Source organism: Nomia melanderi, chromosome 10 (genome assembly GCF_051020985.1).
Source record: "Nomia melanderi isolate GNS246 chromosome 10, iyNomMela1, whole genome shotgun sequence".
Classification (NCBI taxonomy): Eukaryota; Metazoa; Arthropoda; class Insecta; order Hymenoptera; family Halictidae; genus Nomia; species Nomia melanderi.
The window spans coordinates 11622688-11649522 of NC_135008.1; the positions used below are offsets into that span (position 1 = coordinate 11622688).

Here is a 26835-nt window from a genome sequence, read left to right on the forward strand (position 1 = left end):
TTTGGAAATTCAAGCTGGCTTAGACAGAAACCACGTGGTGCGCCGACGGAGAGGTAAGAGAAGAAGAAAGAGGATTCCGTTGAACACAATCTCTGATTACATAAACTGTGCTCTGATTCTCGAGCACATAGGCCCGTACCGGCGAATGGCAACTTCTATCTACGCCGCGCGCGCCCGTATCGGCTCCCTAGCGGCGTTACATGTAATACGTGGCTTACTCACGTGCGTGAGGCGCACGCGTGCGACCGAGTAGTGTTATGTAAAGTTCAGGCCAGTGTTGAGCATAGACGCGCACGTGGTCGGCCAGGGAAACGGCGAACGGCGAACGGCGTGCGACGCTAGCACGTGTTTAACCCTGGCTGAAGGAAGCGCGAATTTTCTAACATTTATCGCCATGCCCAAAGAATCCAAGTCATCCTCCTGGCAGTTCACTGCCAAACGATGCAGCTAGCGCATGCAACGAGTCATCGCCGGTACTATGCCAGAAAATCAGATTTCTTTTAATATCATATAGGTATTCGCGTATACTGATCCATTACTAGTACTGAAAGTATTTAGGATTGATCTGTTTATAATGGAGATGTTATATTTGCAGGGTAATAGAGGTATCCATATCTGAGGTATCCATTTGTATTGCGAATACATCGGTTTTAAATACTTTTGTGAATTAGTTTGCGTCGTTGAATGTTATCGAATTTTGTTAACAAATTTGATTTGTTAAAAGGGGACAATATGCAGTTAGACCTCTTTAATTTGAAAACCTCTGAAACTTTTTCTGCAAAATTTTTTTCTTCCTTTCCACTTCGCTGCAAAAATTTGCAAATATAAGAACTGTATAATTTGGCACGAAATATTTCCTAGATATTTAATATGTATTTTAGCTCTGCAGCTCAATTTCAAAAGAACAACAAGAATTCATATTTATATATAAATCGATATCTTTGAGGAAACTTATAAGTCAAGTTTTCATTTGTTAAATCTCTTTTACTCAACAATTCGGTAAAACGAAGCCTCTATAACTTGAAGATCTTATATCTTCCCCTGCGATTTGACTGTAATTACACGTAGGAAACTAAAATGTGAAAAATTATGGAATTACGACGTTGGTATGAAGTTGTAATAAATTCAGAAAATTTTAACGAATAAAGTGATGTCGAGTTGAAACGAGAAAACAAACAAGTGAATAGATTAATAACGATTTGAACAGTAATGATTTAAAATGAAAAGAGCAATGAAACATAATACTGGTATCTAGAAAAACATAGTATTGAATAAAGTACATAGAATAGTTAAATTTTAAAGATTATTTGCTGATTAGTACAATTCTTGGTACAGAAATAAGTTGAAAATGTAAAAGAATGCATCTATTACTTTGTAAATCGAAGTTGAAGGTTTTCTAAATACGTATGTAATTTAATATGATATAACTAGGAGATCCATATATTACTTGTTGTTTTAATTTATACAGCTACAAACATCAATAATCTAACACTATTGCATCAGATAAAGATTCGGAGTCGCCTTTACCAAACATACAGACCCGTATGAAAAAGTATGATCTTATGTTTTCTATTTACTTTTACATAAGAAATAATTCCATATCTGGTTGAATTAATCGCTTCCAGTTACACCTTGTGCAATCACATGAAATCATGTAGAGTTCTAAGCAATCTTGTTATTTTGTAGAATTATGCTAAGATAATTGTAGTTTGAACGAACTAGAATATTCTAGAGGAAACGAGCGATAAACTTAAAGGTTTACCTCGAAATTCTTTCTTCGGAATCTGATTTCGAAACAACGTATGTATTAGCACAAGTGAAATTCTTGTTTCGATTAATGCCCATTGACAGAGAAAACAAAACAAGCATTGTAAGACATGTTTAAATTCGCGATGTAACACAAGCAACTTCGTATAAACAGTGAACCACAATTATATAATGATGAATCAATTAACACAGATTATTGCACTAACATCGTTACACGGTGTTCGTGATGCGAGCAGCTATCTATCTCGCCGCATTGCGAGGCCAATATCGAAGTATCACTTCCGAGAAAGCAGCTGAAAGCTCAATAATGTTCGTCTTCAACGAAACCATTTAATGAGTATTCCACTTCCACGTTGGGAAATTCGTAACGTAACATGCTTACCTTCTTTAGTCATCACATAAATATTTACCACTTCAGTCATTACGCCTCTGAAAGAGCAGCCGTAATTTTATTTTTCATTGAAGACAACGCGAACAATTCAATGCAGAACCGCATGCCTGACACATACGCAAAAACTGAGACATTTATATAAGAGATTATTCGCGGCATAGTCGTCAATGTGTATTTCTGACTATTTGATTGCGTTATAATTTCTCCTGTACGTAACAGTATAAAGAATTCAGATGATTTATTCATGCGTTTGTGCTCGCGATTCGTGCGACGTTTTATTTAATATTAATTAATTGAACATCAGATTTTATATACACCTCTTACGACGGATCGCATCAGGAGACATTGGGCAAAATAATAAATTCTTTAAAATGATTGGAATAAGCGTAAGTATTTCTCAAAATTAATCATCACAGGTTACCAAGCTTCGACATTGACGTTGAACTTGCATAACGGTGTTGTTAGTTTTATGTAGCATTAATCGGAATTTTAGAGACGCACATGTTCCTACAGAAATATCATTCGAGCGCAACTTATAATTAGACAGCTCGGCTGTTTCGTAAACTGACTTCGTATCCTTGATAATTAATTACTTGGCGAACGAAAGTTACATACGATTTTGGCCTCAAATCACACAACCTTTGCAGTCATTGATTGTTGATATTTGATTGTCTTTTTTAAAAAAACATTTCGGTCACGTCGTACGTGTATTCTTGTTTTTCTAGTCGTGCCGAAAACGAAGCGATAACACTCGCCACATTCAAAATTGTCAGTGATTAAAGCTTCGTGAAACGTGCTGACCCCGACCAAAGCGTTTGATCCACACGTAACCATCTTTACGTTACGTTAATTTTCATTGGAAATAATAGTTACTTAGAAGTAAACGATTACGCGCGTGAGTGTTGTCACGTACACTGACTATTCAGTGATGTTTATGATATTTTTGTGCTGCTCTTCACAAACGCAACGGGATCGTGGCAAAATCGTGAGCACAACTCAATCGGGGTCAAGTATATTTGCATAATTGACTACATCATCATAAAGTAACCAATTTTAGTAAACATCGTTTCGTTTATAATAAACCTTGACTTCATCAATTTGCCCCTCACTAGATAAACAACATTGCAGACTAGTCTAACCTATTGCATTCTATTACAATTTCCTCCAAGTGTTACTACCCTTATCCAAACTACCTTTCCCATTCTTTCATAGTTCTTTCTCTTCTCACCTTTAAACTGATATTACGAGAAAAACCTCGAGGGCAGCAGTTTACATCGTATCGATTAAATGTATAGAAATCTCGATGTTCGAACGCTGAGACTTGCCCCACGTGCGAGCATTTTAATTCGACACCTGGCCATCGTCAGCCAATACCGCGGGCTTCCCATCGGGTGCGACACAATTATATAAGGTGTAAATTCTAACTGAAATATTACATAAGCCGTGTGTTGATTCTACGGGCCGCCGAACGATCGGTACTCCTAGCAAAACGAATTGTTTACCGTGCCGAGAATAAAACTTGGTGGCGTCGACTCGACTCAATTACGCCTGAAAACTCGTGAACGCGTGGACGGAGAAGCGGAGGGACGCGACGAGCCGTCCTATCGCCGTGTCTGAAAGCCCAACACCCGTTGTGACTCTGTTAATTCACGCTCATTCATTACATAAAGGTTCCCGGTGTTTACCGAGCGGCCGCTTTTATTTTTAATCGTGAACGTTTTATCCTCGACGACTCGATCTGCGATCCCCTCCACTGTTTGTGTTTAGAAACATAGCGTTTATCCTCGTATATATAGAGTACGTCTGAATGACATGTCAAGTGAGTGAAACTGATTCCCTGTTAAGAAATAAGATAAGTATATGGAATAAAATAATCTTGTCACATCGTTAATTTTAAAAAAATCGAATTTGAGAATACACTATGGTGCATATGCGCTTACGACTAGAACCGGATTTTCCTAATGATGTACCAATGTCTATGTGGTTTATATGTAAATAATACTTACATTGAAGATATCTGTTTTCGTTTCATTTAACAATGAAAATATAAAAGGTTTCGTAGAGTCGAGGGATGAATGTAATTCTCTATGTAGTCACTGTTTTATGCACGTAGAAACTTTAACAAGTTAACTTAAAAGATTTTGGGAAGACGGAACTTTAACAAAGTATAGATCACGAAAATAATCCTTCAGAACATAATAGTTAGAAATATGATAAATGATCGTATCAAGCTTCATTCATTGATATTTAATATATCATTATTATCGATTTGTAGAGTATCTGCCAAAGGAAAAAATGTTTAAATTTTTAAATGTAAGTTGCAATTAAAGAACAGTATTTCTTAAAATATTTGTTATGGAAAGTCATTTTCGGTAATAATGCTATTCTCAAAAATTTGATCTGCATAAAGATCCGCAGTCTATTAGTAAGTAATTAACAATGTCGATTAAATAAATATTCGCAAGTAAATTATAATAAAAATGATCACGATGTCGGGTAGAGTGTCAAATAATTCCAGCAGCGGAGCGTTATAGTTGGTTGCCAGCAATTTTATAACGGATGCCTTCCCATAGTTGATCTAATAAGGTTCGCTGGTGATGGATCGACTAGCGGACGAGACTTTATGTAACACCTCCAAACATAGTTCTCCAGTGAGGTGACTGCTAGCCGCATTTTTACCAAGTGTCGCAACCTCGTCCCGAAAGTCTCGACTCCGCGGAGACAGCTCTCTCAACCCGCATGCCCCGCGAACCATCGACGAATCTAGTTACCAGCTACGGTATTCCATAAATTGCCACGACGATCGGATCTCAACTGAGTAAGTACACGTAAGGCACAATTGTGAAATCTGATGGCCCAGTTCGTGTTTCGCGCGGTTATGTCAGGTGGTATCGGTAGAAAAAAAGGTGGAGAACGCACCTACTTACGTGTTACCACTCGCTGCTTCTCATTAAACGAACTTCTAAAGGTGGAGATGTACTAGCACGCAATTTGGAACACTTTTTTCCAGCGACTTACAGAAGTGTTTACACTGCTATTTCATATTATTTTATTCTATTCTTCTTTATTATTTATATTATTATTTTTATTGTTATATTCTTCTTTATTAGTAATTATGACTGTCACAGGTGAGTTGAATTTACCGCTAGCAATCTCAGGTGCATTTTCGGAGCAAAAATCGATGGGAAGGTGTTAAAAAATGAAAATCCAAAGCAATTTTTAAAAATTTTCACTGTTACAAAAGCTGAAGAAAGTTTCAAAATAAGTACCACCTGGGTGTGCAGTTGCGAAAACAGAGTTAATCATTGGGTTATTTTTTTGCGTGCGTCACGCGATGAAGCTCGTCGTTTTGAGACGGAGAAGGAAAACGCGAGACTGAAAGCAAGGGAGCGTTAATTAGAGGTACATTTCTCGTTATGGAATACAGTAAATGGGCTCATTAGCGATGATTCTGTGAACAAAATAAACTTGTATTAGATGCCATTTAAAACCGCAGACTTGACGATTATTTACTTGCAATAATACTACAATTAAATTCTCCATTCAGAAATCTACTTCTGGAGATAGCTCCAAGAATATCCCTTCGATATTCAACAAGTGGACATTCATAGTTCATTTTATATACCAATAGATTAATATAAAATTATTTCAATTTCAGAATTTTCTCGAGAATTTAAATTCGAGATTGTGGTTATATAAACCATAAATGAAGAATCTTATTGTTATAAATCAATTTTTATACGATTTCTGTAATTAAGAATCTAGTGTTGTGTTGTGTTGCATGTTATTAAGATATTATCATTACTATTATAGTTAAGTTAGATATTACAACTAAAACCCATCTAAAAGTATAGAACAGTAAAAGTGACACATTCAATTTATTATAAAAATTTCGGACAGTATATTGTAATATCTTTCTTATAATTTAATATTTTAGACAGGCGGCTTTATAACGTCAGTAATAATATAAATAATAAAAATACGTGTGCCTGCTGATCTGTCTAGTGATCGTGGCGCTAATACATCTTTCTTTAACATTCACAGTGTTTGAAAGAATGTTAACGGCGACCTATTGTGAAAAACGTTAATGATTGACGGTTGAAAAGTTTTCGCAACAGCGGATTGCGTTTTTCCTCATGTTTCGTGACACGACCCGTGTGTCGTATCCGCGAAAGCGAGCAGGGCAGATCGAGTGACGTAATCATAGATTCGCCCTTGCGTGGCAGGCACGGCGCGGTGTCTACGAGCACGGGCTGCGATTTCTGGCAGGAGAGTCGCATTCTCCCCGTGGCTCGCGTCGCATAATAAAATTCGTCGTCCTTCTCGAATTGTCTGCGAAAGAATCGGGCACGCCGGACGCGGGTGTCTGCAGTGCGTAAACCATTTACGTAACTCCAAGATACGCCGTATTTCGATGATTAACAATTTGTTTTGTGATCAGCAAAGGTGACTCTTCGTACGGGACAAATACCTTACGTAAGCCCCCAGATAAATGCGTACATGCAAGCGAGAGATTAAGCGTTCCGTTTTCTTGAATTTTTGCGCCGCTTTTCGCCGGTCGAAAATGGACCGCGGGATTCGTGACCATACACGGAGGAAATTCGAGAAAACGGAGGAAACACACGTTGTAACACGACTTCTCGACGCAAGGTCTATCTTCAAAATATCAATGACGGGATTTGAATGTAAAGGTGGCTCGCATGAATTATTTATCCATTCGCCGCGCTTATTAATTTATTCGTTTACCGAAAACGAGTTTAAACTAATAGTTTGAATCGGACTTTTGTCGTTTAGGTATTCGGTGAAAACAGACGAGAGCTAAAAATAATAAGTTTTTAGCATATCTTTACTTCGTATTGCTAATTAATTCGTGCTTGTGAATTACGTAATGTTGCATAACGAAGTTTCATCGGATGGATGCGATTTTTTATGTAGAAATGGAGAACTGAGATTACTAGGTTGATCTAAAAAATAAGAAGAGAATGAAAAATAACTTCATACAAGAATGATTTATTTTTGAATATTTGTATGTACGATTGATATAATTATAAATAGAATTTTGTGAAAAACAATATTTATGTAATTTTATCTTTAATATATATATAAAATAATGTATTAACAATGAAAACATTAGAAGATTTTAATGATATGATCAAAGTATAAATTCCAAGATAGTATTGTTATTTTTTAATTTAATAATGCATTCAATATTCAAAAGCTGTGAATTGTGATGTCAATGTAATAATATCTAACGGCAATTCATTTTTGGAAATTGCGGAAAAAAGTAAATCAATTTTAATTGTTGCAAATTTACATCGATCTGCTATTGCAAGGAACGTGGCTAGTGATATGACTAAAAGGAAAGGACGCAAAGGAATGAACTCAATTAAGGTTAGTAAGCTGCGATGACGAATTTTTACTGCAGAAAATTGAGGGTTTCTTCATTCTGGCGTGTCACGTTGGTTAGCCCTAGCTTTCATGAGTGTACGAAATGTGGGTAATGTATGAGAGCTGGATTCATTAGGCGGAATTACACTTGTAAGTTACAACCAGAGTTAAAAGGTTAGAGCATTCTTCATTCATTTTAGTTAGACAAACTGCGAAGAAAGATGACGTAATAGAAGTACCTACTGTTTGCATTAATGTTAATCGAAGTAAAAGCTAGACGTTTTTACATATGAATCATCGTATCTGACGCACTGAAATGGCTTAATTTTAAAGTAAAATCGGTATACGTCTAAAATTAAACGATCAGTTTGTTGCTTAATCGAGAGTTAATCATCGCCAACTTTCCACCAAAACGAAGGTGAAGGTGACCAGACAAAAACATCACACTACGATGTTTGTCTATCTTTTTGCAGCTAATAAAACGTGTGAAAAATTGAGATAAATATAGTAGTAATTTCAACATTGTCATACTTATCGAATAACATATTTTGTCAGAAGTAATAACTATCTGCTGCTAATTGATCAATTTATTAAATTCACAGTTGATGTTCAAAAATGATTTTATTATCAATTTAATCAGTAACAAATAAAAGGACGTCGCAATAATTTCTGAGAACGCGACAATTAACATTTGTCGTTCATATTAGTCGATTGTTGATATTTATTTAACACGTATAGAGCCACGACACCTTCTTCTAAAAAAGTTTAAGTACACGCAAACAGAGTTATGCAATTAGATAGACGGGTAACATGGCAGATTGTACGCTCGTTAATTGCAGCGTTCACTAACTCCTCTAGATACTCTTTTAGATACTGTTTCACAGTGACCAGGTGTCACCCTGGCTGCTTCATATCGGGTAATAAAATTAGTGTCATCAGCTCTAACCGACAATGAAATATTATCACGTTCAATGAATGGACCCGGCTGTGATTTAACCTGCTGTCTGATCATTTTCTTTGTCGCTGAATTCATTGTATTAATAAATCAACTGCCTCGAATAATGGGATTAAGATATTTCCTTATATATTACGTTGAATGTTAAATATTTCCGTCTAAAAGATCACGAAGTTGTTTATTTACAAAATACCTTTTTTAAAACGTTGAGTATTAAATATTGCAGAACTGTTTAAGAAAATTAAAAAATCAATGTTAATTATATGTTATATATTTCTACCTTTCGTGGTCTAAATCTTTTTTTTCATAGCTCGTAATGAAAATAGTTTCACGTTCTCATTAGACTTTTAAATGAAGTACGATAAATTAATTTACATTTACCTAATATTTAAGGTTATTATAAAGCACCGAATGAATTTTGTCCGACTTTTTTTCTTCTACTATTTTTATGTAAGGTTATAATGAAATTCAGTATACATTCATACTTATTAATCAGTTTTCTGAGCAATTGTGAGTAATTGTAAAATCAAGGATTCATATCAAATTTTAAACATTATTAAGATAATACATTTAATCTTAATATAATATCATGTTCTGAAACAAGATGTATCGTATGGTATAACAATTACCTACATGACATTTCACTTACAAGGACTGCAAACCTCTCTCAATCGCATTCTTCGATGCAATCGCATGTAATACATCGAGTGATCAAATTTTTTCTTGTCACGATAAAATCAGTGTCAACACACGCCTACTTACGTATCAGATGATTAATTTCTTTATTACTTTCTACATTGTTTTATTACAAGAGTTACGCGTTGTTGGAAAATCTGTTTTCGTACCACAATATCTACGTAGGCGGTATCTTCCGTCTGTTTAGTACTCCTCAGCGGTTTAATTCTTCTACGTTTCTTCATCAAATGTAATAAAGGCATATATTTTAAGAATTAGACACTTATTATCTGCGTACGAGTTGATGAATTACTATCTTTTTGAAATTTGAACCATTTTACTTTTCTTAAGTATCTATTAAAACGTTAAGATATAAAAATAATTAAAAAAAATTTTTTTCTAAATGAGACTTGATGTGTATGAAAATTAAATTAATTGCGCGTGAAATCAAATTATATTGTTCATATATAAAATACATTTCCTCGTATTACAACGAGTGCAACAACTATGCATGTTTATGTATAAATCAATATAACAAGTACAACCTAGAAACATAGCAGAACTTTCTACTTAATGTTAGTACATACCTTCTTCTTTCATAACAATTATAACATCATTTCCATACGCCATACTGATGGTTTCAGTCAGTATCTTTATTTTAACTTTTTAAGTAACTGAAAAGTAAATATATGGGATTTCAACATTGTAAATCATGCATGAAAAAACTACGGTAAATCGAAATTTTGAGCGATCAGTCAGACCGACTGTAGTACCTAACCATCTGCGTTTGATGAGTATCTGCGTCATCTTAAAACTCTAACTGATGCTACCTTTTTTAGCGATGGACTATTTATTTATTTAAATAAACGTGTAATTCTTCTTCATTTCGCTTTAGTTTTTCGTTAGAATATATTATAAGTGCATTTGGCTTGCATTCGGCGAGTATACATTTCATTATTTGACTTTATTGCGCGCAGAATAAGGGATTTTTTAAAACTAAATTCCATACTTAACGGGTCAAGGGTTAATGATTACTATGTACTGTGAGTTATAACAAAATAACAAAGATCAAAGAGCGCGCACAACGAAGCTCTATATCATCTCCAATAAGGTGTCATTTACCAGAAAATGTCCGTTTATAGACAACGGTGTGCAGGACGAAAACATACCGTCAACACCGTGAGTATGCGTACCACGCGGGTGTGCGTGCAAGAGTGCATCGACTGCATCACGCAAACGTAGACGGCGGGCGAATGCGTTTTGAGTGCGTCTGCGTGGACTGTCCGTGCACACCAGTTCACGCGCGGCATACACCGTAGGGAGCAGCGCACGCAGGCCTGTCTCGCTGCCGGGTAAAGCGGAATACCACGGCGTAGACCAAGTAACGTTACTGCTCATGCTCAGTAAGATTCCTAGAGCCCGGAGAGTCGAGGCTCGCCCGTGGAATAATTGATCCAATCGAAACTCGGCTCGCTCCCGCCACGTTTTGTGCACTGACGCGACACTCTTTATGTAAGCTACCCGCGTAAGATCGCGCATCTCGCTGCTTTATCCGCGAGTACACGACAATCCAACCAGTGTGCACCGTGCCGTGATCCACGGGAAAAACGAACCGCGCCTCTCCGATCGTCCGAGGAACACGGGCCCGCCTATGATCGAGATAACGACGAGTAACAACAAGTGTCCTGGTTAAACGATTCGCCCCACCTCTGTTCTCTCTCTCTCTTGGCACGCGCCAACCTGTTTACCGTAATTTTCGTGGAACTTTACGTGCAAGCTTCCCGACGTTGCTTCATTTTTATTTCAAGGCTGGCCAGGCTCCTGGTTACCCTGTGGAAGCGCGGGTAGTTTACAGCAGAAAGGACGCGCGGACGGCCGACGCCGTTCGATACCAACGACCACCGACGGAACGCGTTTCACCAGAGCCTGTTGATATTGAGGGAGGGCTATGTTACCCTTAACATGAAATCAGCTTTTATAGAGCAACCATATATAGACGTAACGTAAGCAGATTCGTCAAATGATTATCGAACCCCCATTGATCCTGAGGAAATAACGTTTTTCTTAATCCCGGAGAAAGCAATGGTCTGGATGATAAATGTATTCCTACGACAAAAATTCGATTGGATCCTATGACGTAACAAAGGAAAAATTCATTTGGAAAGGAGCATTTCAGCAAAGCCGGAGTTGGAGTCGAAGATGTCCTGTCGGAAAAGGATTTACATGGTGGCAGAATGACGCCTCGGTTAACGGTCTGTAGTGGGGGTGTGGCCCGACACCGTCGCGAACGCCTACGCAGAACGTAGAACCGTTGGGTACGGCACGAGCCGAGCGAGCGAGCGAGCGAGCAAGCAAGCGTGCCGCGCTATCACGAAATAGTTGGCGAGGTGGACGCAGCGAGGAGTCGAAGGTGTATGAACCGCCGAGTGGCGCTGCCGTCGTTCGTTGGCTCGCTACCACGGTTGCACCGACGCGACGCTGTCGCCGTCGCCACCACCATCGCGACCACTACCCCTCTCGCTGGCTGCTTGGTTTACGATTCTGACAGTGGCCCAAGCGAGCGGTGACAAGCGGACCAACAGTCGTCAGTGCGCCGTCGTGCTGTGCGTGTTGTCTGCGTATCGTTTCCCTCGAACGCTTCGACCGCGTGGCCGGCCAACTGTCAAACGTGTTCTGCGAGTCGATTTACCGTGCCAGGGAAACAAGTTACGTTACCATCGCGAGTGTCTAGAAATCCTGGTAATTATAAATCCCCTCGCGATGCAGTGAAGTCTTTCTTTTCTAAAGGGGACTTAATTCACGAAGGAAATACGGGATCGATACGTAATACAGTAGCCGGTGCGACATTGTTTATGTTTGTATATGAAAAGGTGTGGTTGTCGGAGTAAGTTAATGAAATAAAATGTGCTCTATTTCGGTGAGACCGTCCAGCGGGTTTTGCCGCGCGGTTTACCCTACGATCGACACGCGCACGTGAACCATTGGCGTCGACGCCATCGACGACGCGCCGCCGAGGGATTAGGAGGTAGGATAGCTTCGGTAGGAAGGTTCCTCGAGGAAGCGTTCACTAGAAGAAATGACCGAGTTGGCGAAGGAAGCGTTCGCCTCCCGTAACTATAGCCTCGCCGTGGAAATGTACGAGCGGAGTCTGAAGCAACAGAGCCCGAGCTTCGAGATGTTGGTCGGGTATGGGGATTCGTTGGCCAAGTGTGGTAGGATCAAGGAATCCATCGGTGTTTACTCGAGGTGTTTGGCGGTAGGCTCCGTCCCCGTGGACAGATTGAAACATCTGGCTAATGCTCTTCTGGAGGAGCTGGCTGGCGTCGCCATAACGGTCGCCAATTCCAGGAGGAAAATCGAGACGTCCTTCGCGTGTCCTTTCTGCGAGGGAACACTGTGCCAGCCGGTGACCACTAACTGCGGTCATACCTACTGTAAGGGCTGCGTGGAGCCCGGGAAGAACTGTCGCGTGTGTGGACAAAAGATCGCCGCTGTGGGTGAAACCAATGTGCTTGTGCAGAGGCTTGTGGAAAAGTGGTGGCCGCGGGAAGCGGAAGCAAGCAGGGCAAGGCACGAGGGTGACATTTTTATGAAAGAGGGACACTTGGGTCAAGCCCTCGAGAGGTACAACCTGGCAATTCATCTCGGTGAGTCAATGTTTGAGCTTCTTTCTGTATCTGAGATCTGGCCTGACCGAGGTGTCTCCGAGGCGCTGGATATCTGATAAGAAATGCATATCTTTGATCGAAGAGTATTTGGTGAACATACAATTTCCAAATACTGCCTTCGAGTGTTAATAACAAACTTTGCGTATGTATCTCTGTTCTCGTGCGCGGACTTGATAATGCATTGGAAACATCTCTCGCATTATGATTGAAAATAAATCTTTTATGGAAATGAGACTGATAATCAACCTGTTAACTGTGGAATTCCGTTTTAAAGAGTTACGAAGGCATAAACATAATATGTTGAATAGTGTATTATTAAAAAAATTGTTTATGCAATGTAGGAGAATAACGATTTTCAACGGAACTTTTAACAAGATTATGCAATTCTGAATTCGTACTGAACCAAGAACAATATATAATTAAGTATTATACACGAAATGAATAAATTAATATTGAGACTTACAATGAATAAAAATATTATAAATTTTGTATAAAGAATATAAATATTTATTATACTTATTATATTATTATAAATGTTGTATCATATGACTTAAGTACTCTGCAGTTTGAGTAATTGAATTGATATTTTTATTTAATAAGCATTTTCAAACGTTGCAAATATGAGTTCGTCCGTTTTTTTGCTGCAAGTTCTGCAATAAAAAATGTTTCATTATTAAGTGTGAAAAATATGTAAGTATTCATTAGTTTTGCCAATTACATTATACTACCCCGTATTACAAGCTTACATTATTATTGGAATTAAATTTAATAATCATAAGTAAAGACAATTGTTCTTTCCCGAATTAAAAGAAAAAGAATTTTATCATTTTGAAACATGAAATTGTATGCAGTAAAGTGTTAATTTCGCTATTGTTGCAAATCCCTCTTAGTCTTTTTATCACGTTAAATATAAAGTCAAATACAGACGCACGACTCATTTAACAGAAAACTCCACTCGAGCTACTAAATTCTCATCGCGGATTACAAAGTAGTTACATAAAGATCATTACGAAACGACGAATGCGGATAACGTTACGAACCGCAGAAGATCGAATTAATTTGCATGTATCGATTCCAAAGATAGAAAAATGAACCTCGGAATGAGAACAATTCAATTTTATCGATCATACAAGAAAACTTTGAAACGAATTTGCTGTGAATGAACTATGGACATGGTAACGGGAATACATTAAATCATATTAGAAGTCATATTAGAAGTTAGGAATAATATATTGATAATATTATCTCTGTTATGTAATAAGTCATATTTAATAAATAACACTAAAATAAATAATATGCACTTAATCAGTTTCATTCCACACGAGATAAAGTATAAATATATTACCCTTTTTATATTATGCAAAATTGGCTATTTTTTAAAATTTTTGTATAAAAGTTATTAATATTGGATAAATTAAAATACCGAACAGAAAACTTGATTTTTAAATTGATACAGATTAATAGTGATACGAATAAAATTGAGAAATAATAATATTCTTCCTATAATTTTCATAATTCAATACAAAAGTGTTTTAACTATAGATGTCTTATATGTGTACTCAGATTTAAAAAAATTAATACATCACACATTCGAAAATAAAATGTTCATGTTATAGAAATCACCAAACAATAATCAGTATTCTTAATTCATTACACTGATTCGCACCGTTGGACCAATCTCCAATTAATAGTCGTTTTGATTCGCATAAAAATACAGTGAAACTCAAAAGTATTTGAAATCGATATATTTATAATTGAAATGTTGTACTCGCCGGGTAGTAGATATTTTGAAATTTCCATATGTATAATGCTTGAAGCATATGCGAAAATAATGTGTATATATTTCATCGAAATCGATTAACATAGGTCTGAGATGTTCACTTCGATTAAGAAATATATCGATGTTAAATATTTCTGTGGTTCAGTAGTAAATAGTTTGTAGAAATACGATTCAACAATATCCGTGATCTAAACGTCCATAAAAAAATTTATCTAAATTAATTTAAAAGTGGAATTCTGACGAAAGTCTGGGACTGGAGTTAAATTCCGTTTCCCGAGGTCGTAACGCACCGCGATGTCCAGGCATCCGATAATCACCGCATAGCGTCATGGATTAAAAAATAGAAACGGGCCCAGCAGACGTTTCGTCGTCTGGGAATTCGGACAAAGGAACCCGCGCTCATCGTCCAACTGCAACGAGGTCGTCAACCAGATCCCGTTCAAGCCGGAGTGATTAAAAGCCATCTCGGATAGAGGAAGAGGGAGGTACAATTCGTTGTTCTGATACAAACCACTTCGCGCGAACTATGTATTTTGAAATACAGCTATCCTCCAATTTATACGGGAGATCGGTTCCTCAGAATACCATATAAATCGAAAACAAACCAAATTGTGCATAATTTAGACAGTTACATATTTAATACTAGAACTACCGTATCAGACAAAATGACTAGTTTCGATTTTTTGTTTCGCAATTATTGATGTCTTAAAAGCATTGCATATTCGAAATGATCTTGAAAATAAATAATTTGACTTGAATGTTATAATGAATGTTTGAAGAAACAGAAAATAATTTATAGTTACGATTGTTGTGGGGATTACATATTAATCGTATTAAATGCTCTGTAGTTTTAGTGTTAATTAAATTTATTTGTTTCAACGTAAGATAAAAATAAAATACCATGAAAAATAGCTTCAGTCGTGGAATATAATTTAGCAACTTCTATTAGTCTTTCTCCATTACGAAGACGATCTAGAATCTTAATTTTGGTTTCCAAAAACGTAACTTTTTTCACTTGTTTTTTATTAGATTTCTTCAGCATGGTACAGTCTATACGGATAACAATGTTTGGTTTTAACATTCTTGCTTTCTTTTAAATTGAAAAAATCAAAAATTGAAAAAGTGTAAATGAGGGAATAGGTGTATCTCGATTTTCGTACTGTTTAGATTTCGATACTGCATCACAGAAATATTATTGGAGGTTTTAATATATATTTATGATAATTGTATATATGTACGTGAAAGGAAGGAGAGATGAATTAAGAATTCTACTATAACTTTCGTATTTATCAATACTTTTTGTGATATTTAATACGAGCTACTTACTGTTTAATATATACATTTATAAAGAAATTGATAATTGCTACGAATAATAACTTAGAAATAACTTCAATCTGTAACAAAGCCTAAACGTGTATTAACACTAGAACTACCAGATAGGTCAGAGTGATTTCTAATTTCTCCTTCCACAATTACCGAAAAGATACAAATGCTACTCAAAGATATTATTAAATAAATTGGTTTAGCAAGTCAATTCGACTGGTCGGTAGTTCTAGTGTTAATACCTGGCCAGTCGTTTACATAAGTTTGTTAAACGAGTATGTCTACGCGATCCGCCAGGCTGGTTAAGCGTTAACACATTACCTGCGGGCATTGTCGGCAGCAAACTTACGTTAACCGCGGACGTTTCTTACAAAACGCAGTAAATTGTATAGCCAACATAAAACTATCGATACTACGGAATTATGTAATAATTGTATGTTTTCATTACGATCGAATAGTTTAATTAAGTTTCATTAAATAAAGATTCAATATTTATTCAATATAATGATCACGATTGACCGCGGAATCACGCACACATGACATCCACGGGTAAAATGTTAACCCTTTTGTCCCAAATGGTACACATAGGTACCACGAATATTTTAAATTTCCAGAAAACTAGAAAACGCCTACATAAACAAAAATTTTACTATACCAAGAATCTTTGCTTATGACTGAGCTTAAGTTCTAATCAGCTGTCAGTACATTTTAGTTGATTAGTGCGTAGCCGTAAGTTTTTTCCACAAAATTCATACTAAAAACAAACATGTTCAGGGATGAAAGGGTTAGAGTATATAAAACCTTCAACAGACAGACAAACCGCCAAATTATATATCGGATGCTCAAATAATAGAAAAAAGGAAACGATGTGCTGATCCCTGGCTATTTAACTTATTCAATCATTACAACGTAGTATCCCAAATATAAAAGTTTGCTCTTGATAAAATGTCGACATGCGTTCGCAAAGGGTTGAAGCCCGTGGAATACATACATACACCTTGGAGGAAAACGTTGTTCCAAGGACCCGGTTACGGAGGGTGAAGATAAGGCGAGGCTGTAGTCGTTGGTTAAGCGATTCTCGCGATTCCGCTGGAAAGAATAACTGAATCGATCGCATTCCTTCTCCCTCTTTGGTGCATGCCGAGTGCACGGAACGGGCTCCTCACGAGGAAAGGGAGGAGGAGGTGGCGGCGGCTGCGTTCGAACACGAAGACGACGACGTCGGTAAGTTCATGGCCAGTCTGAGGCGGTTCTTATATAATGCATCGGGAGACAGAGAGAAAGAGGCTCGGGGAGAGTGGAGAGAGAGACCAGATTGTTCGGAGCGCCAGTCCATTCGGCGAGACACAGCACATGTACCGAGAACACAAAGACTTTCTTGCCTTGTGTGGGCCACGTACGGATTCGTCACGGGAAATCTAGCGCATCGCGTACCGCGTTAAATTCAACGCGCCACGTACCGCCGCGTGCATTCTCGCGACGTGAAACTCGTCGTTTTCGCGCGCCGCGCTTTCGGTATACAGCGAGGTATGCTGCAACGAACGCGATTGGTTCCCGACCCTCGTTCGTAGCATATTTTCAAATAAATGAGCCGCTCATTGGCTAAACCGGTTAACTCCAGTTTTCGAATTTTTTAAAATTCGATCGTCCATGCGTTGGATTGATTCCGAAATTTTTTTAGTTGAAATAAATTTCACTGTTAGGTTTAGTTCTATGAAATTATAAAAATTCTTTTGGTTATGTCCAGTTATAATAATGATAAAAATTACTAGAAGCATATACTATGTACTTTATGTGTTTTACAGGCTTGTTAGATTAAGATTATACATGTAATAGTTAAGTGAAATACATTCTGTAATGTGTATTTCATTTTTCATTTAAAGGGAAATTTGTAAAGCACGATTGCTTTACAAATGCTCGCATTTTTCTTTGCTGTTTGTTCTGTGGAGTTTATCGATTTTGCCATTGAGTGGCCCGTATGAATTTGGAGTTAACGCTAGCTCTATAGAGTGTTTGATATAATTAATATGGAATTTTTATGAAAATTGTAACAGTACATGTTTTTTAGGTTTCTTCGTATATTGAGTATGGTACTGAAATGATACTGTTTATTATTCAAATTATTTCGGGTATTTAACACCTTTATGATATCAATGATTGCGAAATAAGAAAACCGAAATCCGTTATTATGATGAATATGATGGTTTTAGTGTTAATATAAATCTTCCAAAAGTAAGATTATCATTAATGGAATGATTTAAATACAGGAAATTGTTATACAAGTTTAAGAAGAAAATGCTACGGATAATACAAAATTTATTACGAATATATTACATTCTGTAATTCAACCCTTTATACTCTAGACTTTCAGTCGCCAGTTGGTTTGGTGGAGCAAGATTATAATAAAAATATAATTAACTTTCTTATGATTCATTGTTTTAAATTTTATACAAATCTGAAAGGATACTTATCTTCTAGGATACTTATTATAGTCCCTAACTTGTTAAATGTGGACTTCAATTCCAAACATCTCTCGCTTTGTGCGCAATTAAATGAAAAAATGAAGTGTGTCCTTGTGAACTCGCCAAACTCAGAACGAATGCACCTAGGGTACATTTGAATGAAAAACCAAAGCGAAACAAAGAAAAATTACATGTTTATCGGAAAAAATAATTAATTCATTGTTGAAAGAATTAGTATTATTTCAAGCTTTAAGATGACGTGTATACTCGTCAAACGCAGTTAATCTCAGAATTTTTATTTTGCAAGTACTTAAATTATGAAGGCGTGTTTGCGAAAGATTTTTCATTAAATCTGAGTATTTACACAGATACAAGACTAGGGGATTCTCCGAATCCCAAGAACGTGTTGTTGTAATTTGTATAAAAAGCTGGAAATAAGTCACTCTGATTGCTCGATGGTTTTAATGTTAATAGTCCATGTTGCCGACGGCCAACTAAATATTCGCTTCCAATGAAAATCAATTCGAACGGTATGAGGGGGTTAAATTCTACGATGATAGTCGCGGTTATTTCTCGATTATTGCATGGAGATAGTTCGACTCGAATGGACAACATGTAACGAAAGAATATCTATACAAAGATGCCGCCGGAACCTTCTTTGTAAATCATAATCTCTGATGACGAAGATAACGAGGACGATCTCGGCAAGGACGATTAGTCACGAAGCACGGCTTACGTGTTATCGGGGCTACGCGTCATTGTTCTTGGTAATCGTTTACCAACAGTATCTGATAGAGACGACGGTGTTCGCGATCGCAGACCACCACCGTGAGAACAGACGCGTGCAGACCATCTGTCAGTAGTCACCGGATTAAACAGGATTTTAATACACTTTATTGCTTCGAGAATAGAAATGCGAAACACCAACATTCAAACGAATTTATGATTCCACAGAAGTGCACTGAATTTGTGGCGTAATATTTTTGACGTTAGTGGTCGTGATATGGTAGTCGCGAAATTGTAGCTAGTATTTTACGAGTTGCTTTTTACTAAATGAAAAGCAAAACATATTATTCTTTTACAAGCTGTACAATTCTTTCTTCATCTTCTGTCTTTTGATTGAAAATAAAACGACGTTTCAACGTACGGCAAATGTTTCTGACAACGCGTAAACATTATTTTTACGCCGTTGTGTATCATGCTAGAAATATGTCACTATCTATAAAAGGGGGTTTCAATGTATATTTCGCGTAGAATGAATCAAGTTGCGTGATGCATGGTATTTTTCATTTATTCCTATGACATAGGACAGCCGAAGTCAGTATCGTATGACTATATCGGAGCTTCCCTATGGCGGTGTAGTGAGGAATATGAAAATTACATAAGTCTCGGCAATGCAGACACTAAATTTAAAGAAGCAAAACGAATCGCGTAAGTTCGAGCATGAGCCATCTGCGAACACGTAGCCCTGGTCTCTTCTCTGCTCTGTTGCACCTGCGCTGTCCACCTGGCCTTCCGGCCAGATACGGTACTTCAGCTTCCCCTCTATAGCGTCCAACTAAACTTTCCTTCGTTGCTGTGCAGATGCTGAGTTCATTTCAATCCATTGAATTCCACTTTAGTCAATCCTTTGTCGATCGAATGGTATAGCAGGTGAATACTCGTGGACACGATTAAATTGAAATTTATTCCATTTTTCAACCGCAATCTTTTTGTTATAATAATCATTTATTTCCTTGTAAAAAAAGTGTTTATAGTAATTCTGTGGATATTTATAAAATGAAATATGTGTCGCGACGTTATTGTTAGTAACAGAGTAAATAATGTTTTGGTAGATTTAGGAGCGTATGGGCTTAATTTACTGCTTTAATTATCGCTGATTATTCGAAAATCATGAAAATTGTGAATCTCACTTGTGATTTACTTGGTTAACCTCTAAAAAATAGAGAATGCACTTGTTATTTATGTTTTATGTAATTGAAGTTTAAAATACCTTATTACATTTTGTAATACGTAATGACGTAATAATATTGCAAGTATAGAACTTAATTTACTTTAACGTAAAGGATATTAATCGGATATATCATCGGTGTGTTGAATATTATTCTTTGACGCGTTAACTACCACGAGAATTTTGAGCGTTTTGTATAGTAATACTTATTCTTCCATGACAAAGACAAATGGTGTTAGAACCAATTATTAATGCATTAGTATCACAGTACTCATATTACGGTATTACCTAGCTGCTTATATTACTAAATATTTTTATTCGACATCAATCTTCCTATTGTAATTATTCTCAAGCGATTTGCAAGTTCTGGTCATCGATGGTCACCGCGGCAGTGAATGTGTTAACGTGTCGATAATTAATATTTTATTACACAGTGCTTTCTAGTGATGAAATACTTACAATTAGAATAGAATGAAGAAATCTTTGCCTGCTTCTTTATTAAGAAAATTACTACATGTAATTAGGCAATCTGTCCGCGATGCAACGGAATATTCAGACGCAACAGACATTTCAAAATAACACGAATGTTAATCTGTTTGCATGTTTTACATCTCGTATTTCCCACGCATCGAAATTACTTGTTTCTCGCATTGGAGAAGTCCGCGGTTTTCCCAGTGCTCGCGTCTGTCATCGAACGTATCGCGCCGCGTACACGTGCTATATAAAGTGCAGCTTGCACTCGAACGGTAATTATAGACCACTTTGCAGAAGCGGGATACCGCGATTTGAAAATACTCGGAAGACAATAGTCACGCTCGTGCTCTTGGGAACTGCGTACCGTTACACAGTCTTCTTTAACACTTTAGTTGCCACACGTCACCTGAATTCGGGTGATACCGTTTTTTGTGTAAACATGAAAATTAATTTTCTTGATTATGTATGAAATGAATAGAATTTTGTTGGATGTGTGTAGAACGAGGCGAATAGGGTTAAAGGTTAGAACTTATTTAATTAAGAATCTAGTTCATATTTGTTATATTGCAAATCATGTTTCTCACTTTCCGTTTTTTATTTGTAAAAGTAAAATTTGAACATTCTTTTTTATTTTTTATGATTAATGTTTAATGTTTAATGTTTAAGTGTTTCAGTTTCTTTTTGTTGTTGTTAAATAGATAATGATTCGAGTTACCTTGGTTTACCTTAATAGATGTAAGAAGGATAGAGCAATTGGTATGAAGAATCTTGACTTTGTACATAGCTTTTGCTTTATTAAGAACACTTTCGATTGTATGGGAATGTCAATGAGTGTTTGTCTGGCAGGCAACCTGTTAAAGTGTCAAACATGTGGAGTTCGTTAATTTTTCTGTTACAATAGCAGTTAATAACTATTGATTCATTTTATCCTGTTATTGCATAACGGAAGTTAACTATTGTAGCCTGAAGCATGGAATTCAATGAAATTTGAATTTAATTAATTCTGAATTTGAATTAATTAATTTCATTATTTATTTATTAATTTATTCAGAGCCCATTCTTTTATCTCGTAAAGATATACATACGTTTTTCGTTAAAAACTGAAATTTGAATTGAAATGTAATAAATGCACCAGCAGGGATATATAGATGTTTATTATTCAATATTTAAACATTTTTTTCGTTTATGACTCTCTGTAACTCCACTCTTATAAGTATTTTGCATTGTTCTAAATATTATAAATGATAAAAAGATAATTATGGGAATTTATATTAATAATATGTATCAAGTGGATATTGCTATTGTTAGTTTATTAATTATTTGAACCAAAATTTCTGTTGTCTTATGTGACGATGCGTAGACAGTAGTGTGATTGCATTTTGCATACAATGGTTAATTCTCAGTTGCACACATTCTTATACGATAAAGTCTGTCGAGAGTATATCACTGCAGACTTTGATTTAAGAACTTAATGAATGATCCTATATACTGTCAGACCAGTTTGACAAATATGGTTTACTCTAAAGTCAACAGCCGTCAGCTATGTGTGATTAACACACTGTATAGTCAATGTGTTAACAGCACAAAAAGCAATAAAACGTTTTGTTTTGTTGTTAGTGTTTTAGGTGATACAAATTCAAAGTGAAACCATGAACTCTAAATTTGTTTATTTATCGCTGTTATCTAATCGTGTAATTTCTCTATTAACAAAAGTAAAGTAAAGCCAGCCAGCAGCTTGTATTGACTACTGGTGAATGGTACTGTATAAGTTGCTTCTGTTTCATTTTGGTGTATTAGTTTAATTTATTTTTGTAGATTGATTTTCTATTTGAATAAACTAAGTAAAGTTTCTTTTATCAATGTTAACTTTTTCGTAGAAAGTTGCATCATAGACTTTTTTCTATAGGAAGTTCCTTAGTACTGGATCGTCTACCTTTAAGGTGCTGTGGAGGTATGGTAACTTATGATTATGTAATAACAATTTCGAATTCTTCTCGACCCGTTATCGTGCGTTCACGTTCCTTCTCGCGTCCCCTCGTTTTCTCTCTCTTATCATGCACGATAAGCGTCAGAGGATTATTACGCCGCTCCCGCGGACTTTGTTATACTGAAAGTAAACGGGAATACACTTTGATCATCATTATTCGTGAAACTTAACTAGCGAAGTTGATCGTTTGAAAGAATTATGGAGACTAATGGATACTAATAGATTGTATTCGGTTTTAATCGCAATTAACATTTTTAATTTTATCAGCATTAATGAATGACAAAATTGATGCACAATCTTGTTATTATTTGATTCGCATCTCCTGGCGAAGGAGAATAAGAAATTGCACCGTTGTATTTTAATCAATTTATTTATCTGAGGTACTTGAAAACTGATTTAGTTATTCTATTCACAAAGAATCTTTTTTTTAGTCAAAGAAACTGTTCTGGAACATCATAGATACTTGTTGATACCTATCACCTGACTGCATTAGAGTATTCGAGAAGAAACATTCTAGTTCAGATTTATGGTTTTAATTTTAGGTCAATAAAGCTACAAATTTAACGAAAATTAATAGCTGTAGGAATGAAGTACGAAAAACAGTTTCAAGATTTTTCGTCTGAACGTGTCAGTTTTGGAATTCGCCGGTCTCTGCAGTCCACTTGAAGAGATGAGTCAGTAGACGTAAAAAAACAATTGCGTGCAAGCTGGGATACTGGCTGGCAGATGTGGCTGTCCTTGTTTTATTTAAATAACATGATTTTGTTTACGTATGTTGACTTAATTATGTACTGATCACTTTTCACGAATCGTTTGGATAATTCGTCGATCTTTATTGATTCGAATTAGGTTTGGATTAGGTTTAAATTTGGTTTGGACTAGGTTTGCGTTATACTTATTTATTTTAACTCTAGAACTATCGAGTATTTGATATGATTGGTTGTAACTCATCTAAAAATTGTAATAGCTTTTCTAAGCTTTTACAGATATTCTTTTATAGTACGCAAGTCAAACTAATATGTAAAATAATTTCGGCTATACAACATTTCTATGATATAAATAACTTCGAGATAAGAAAATTAAAGCCAGTAATATTTACTTGTACAGTAATCCTTGCATTAAAATTTATTTTCTTGAAAAATAACCTTGATTTTCAATGTCAAAAACATAAATTATCCGAAACAACAGATTTCGATAAAATAAATTGACTTTCCGGATACTAGATTATATCTTGTTACTCGTTCGATGTCGTTTTGCGACGAAGACGTCGATGATTGCATCGTCTTTCAGTAATAATTAACTTGCTCGTTCGGTAAACATAATCGGTGACTCCCGCCGAAAATTTTCCGCGTCGAGTCTCGGGATGCTTTCTCGGGTTCGTCGCACGTATATGGATCGCTGCCAAACTCGGCACGTTCGCTCCACTCCTTCTTACCTTTATCTCGAACGGAAAGCCGGCAGCGGGAGGACGTGACCGTGAATTCTAAAGAGCACCAGGGACCAAGGACGCATCTGTGGTGTTCAAGTGATTCGCAAAGAGAGCAACGGGCACGACATCGTGTCAGGGCCATGATCAGCCGGAGGCCGACCAATTGGAAACTGGGACTCGCGGATTTCACGAGTGTTTCCCCGCTATAAGTATTAGTCCTTTATGCCAGTGCGTCGATTCGTAATCCAGTGTCTCGAGTTTATTCTGGTTCGTTTGACCATCACTTTTTTTTCCTATTACAGTAAGACCTCGTTGAGCGCGGGGGCTACGCTCCAAAGAAACCGAGCGCTAAATGAAACGACGTTAAACGAGGTCATCCTGACGCGTAAATAATGGAGATAGCTGAAACAGGATGGTGAATAAAAAATATGCTATTTTTTCCTTTGTTTTATTTTGCGAACTGCGTTATGCGGGTAGAATGGTTGTAATGAGGATACAAAATTTTCAGGTTCTATATGTCTGGATTTAATGGTGTTTATAGATTAAAGTTAGTTGATGTGTGTCCTTAAAAATGATCAACTTGAAGTGCTTGTTTTATTGGACTTTATTTTATAGCATTTGTTAAAAATACTTAAAAATATGAAGTCTGTCTTTGAGGTTTTCATTTTTTTTCAATTTAAAACATTTGTAATCATACAGAAATATTGTATGTTGCGTGACCAGGTCGTGTGTATTGTTTCTTCAAATTGTATTTTCGTGAGATCTCGTATCACTTTATATTTGACTATGAAAACATGGTCTGACTCATTTGGTTTTCCTAATAAGATTGCGACGCTACCTGAGAATGTTATATGTATAACTGTCTCTGCAGCATATTTCTTTCAATTTTTTGCGTTACGAATGTATATGCTAATAGAATTAATTTAGAGTATTACATACTATTTCACGATAATCTCATTACCATTAGTGGTCAATTTGTTTTTTCATTAGTATTACACATACCTTTATATAAGTCACTAATTCATATCATTTTTCGTACTATGGTATTATTAATATGTTTATTTTCTTGGACTGTTTGATATTAAATAAAAATATAATTAATGTATTATAATTATGTAATAACTGAATAAATAAATATATATTATATATAATATACTTAATAACTATGTTAATAATAACAAAAATAATAATAATGATTTATAAAATCTTCATTTATTTCATTACATAATTTCAAACATTACAAGTAATATTCTTTTATCTTCTCTAATAGTTATAAGTGTTAGAAATATTTTAAAAATATTCCAATAACAGTCGAGTCAACCCGTAAACAAGCGAGAAACTGGTTAATTATACAAACTTAATCATGTAATTGGGTCAGGTTATATTACGAGTTTGCTTCAACGTAGAAGAATGTTATACAATGAAGTTGAATGGAAAAGCAGGTCTACTTTCCTTTATAGTTTTCATAAGCGCAACGAAGCATGTAAAAGATGAAAATGTACTACTACCTTTAACGTACCACTTATAATTTCGAGAATGATTGTGTAATACAATAAATTCAGATAGAATTTAATGCAATGCAAGACCGAAGAAAGTGAAAACATATAAGTGATCACTGTATCACAAATTCATTCGGAATAAAATGCTGTACGTTGCATCAGCGTGTTGTCAGAAGTCAGTGTTTCTCTTATATTCTAAAACCAGAAACAGTAATTACTTCGCAAATAATCTTAAACCTTCTACATATTTACATGCATGTTACAACATATTGCAACCATACGCATATATCTAACATATATGCTTATCGAACCTTGTCGAAATGTCTGATACCAAATAAAGAGAACGAGTCAGCGGTAGTTTACTTACGACGGCGTGAAAGAGGGAGACAGGTCGAGTTTCGATTGATGGATGGGTACCATCGGAGCAGAATCGGGGTCGCAACCCACTTTCGACGATGAAATCTCAACGGTGCACCGAGTCTCGAATCTCTTTCTTTCGATCGCAGCTTTTCCACCGAGATCCATCCAAACGAAAAATACATCCCATTTACCAGTGTGCCAACGACAGAAATTAACCCTCGAAAAGCGGACATGTTTGATGATTTCATGAACACCGATGTCTTGTAACATTTGAATAGCTATTTACCAATTTTTAAAAATATTTCTTTAACACTAAAATTACCGAGCAGTTAAATTGACTTTTTAAAATTCTTTTATAAAAACTCGAAGAGTGCATCTATTGAGACTTTAATTGATTTAAAATTCAATTTGCATATTGCCAAATCAATTTCTTTAATAATTTTTCAGAGGAACATTAATTGCCATCTGGTAATGTCAGCGTTAAACATGCTTCTAGGAGACGCAAAAAACTTGTAATTAAGTCTGATTAACCTTCGAATATGCCCATGTAATATAAATAGAAAGAGTAGGTAACATCATTGATTGGTTCCTAACACATTCACGACTGGCAGATTTTTCGGTTTTCTATATACTCATTGCTAATTTCTGACGTTAAAATGGGGACAGAAATTAGATAATTTGTTTTGAAATATTAGTCTTGAAACGATCTGCTGTCTGAAATGAAGA

The 26835-nt window shown here is 36.1% G+C and overlaps 1 protein-coding gene and 1 long non-coding RNA gene across 2 annotated transcripts in view; one reads left to right on the forward strand and one right to left on the reverse strand.

Moving 5' to 3' along the window:
- Window positions 1-9172: 9172 nt before the first annotated feature.
- Window positions 9173-10841, reverse strand: LOC116428708 (uncharacterized). The gene is made up of 3 exons (XR_004235324.2): window positions 10346-10841; window positions 9764-9850; window positions 9173-9415 (listed from the first exon to the last, which is right to left on the reverse strand). It is a non-coding gene; the product is annotated as an uncharacterized LOC116428708 (long non-coding RNA).
- The window catches only part of LOC116428706 (LON peptidase N-terminal domain and RING finger protein 3), a 67473-nt gene continuing 51432 nt past the window's right edge, over window positions 10795-26835 (forward strand). The window contains exon 1 of the mRNA XM_031980705.2: window positions 10795-12823. Coding sequence (XP_031836565.1) covers window positions 12253-12823 — 571 coding nt within the window. The 5' untranslated portion in view covers window positions 10795-12252. The remainder of the gene's footprint in view (window positions 12824-26835) is intronic.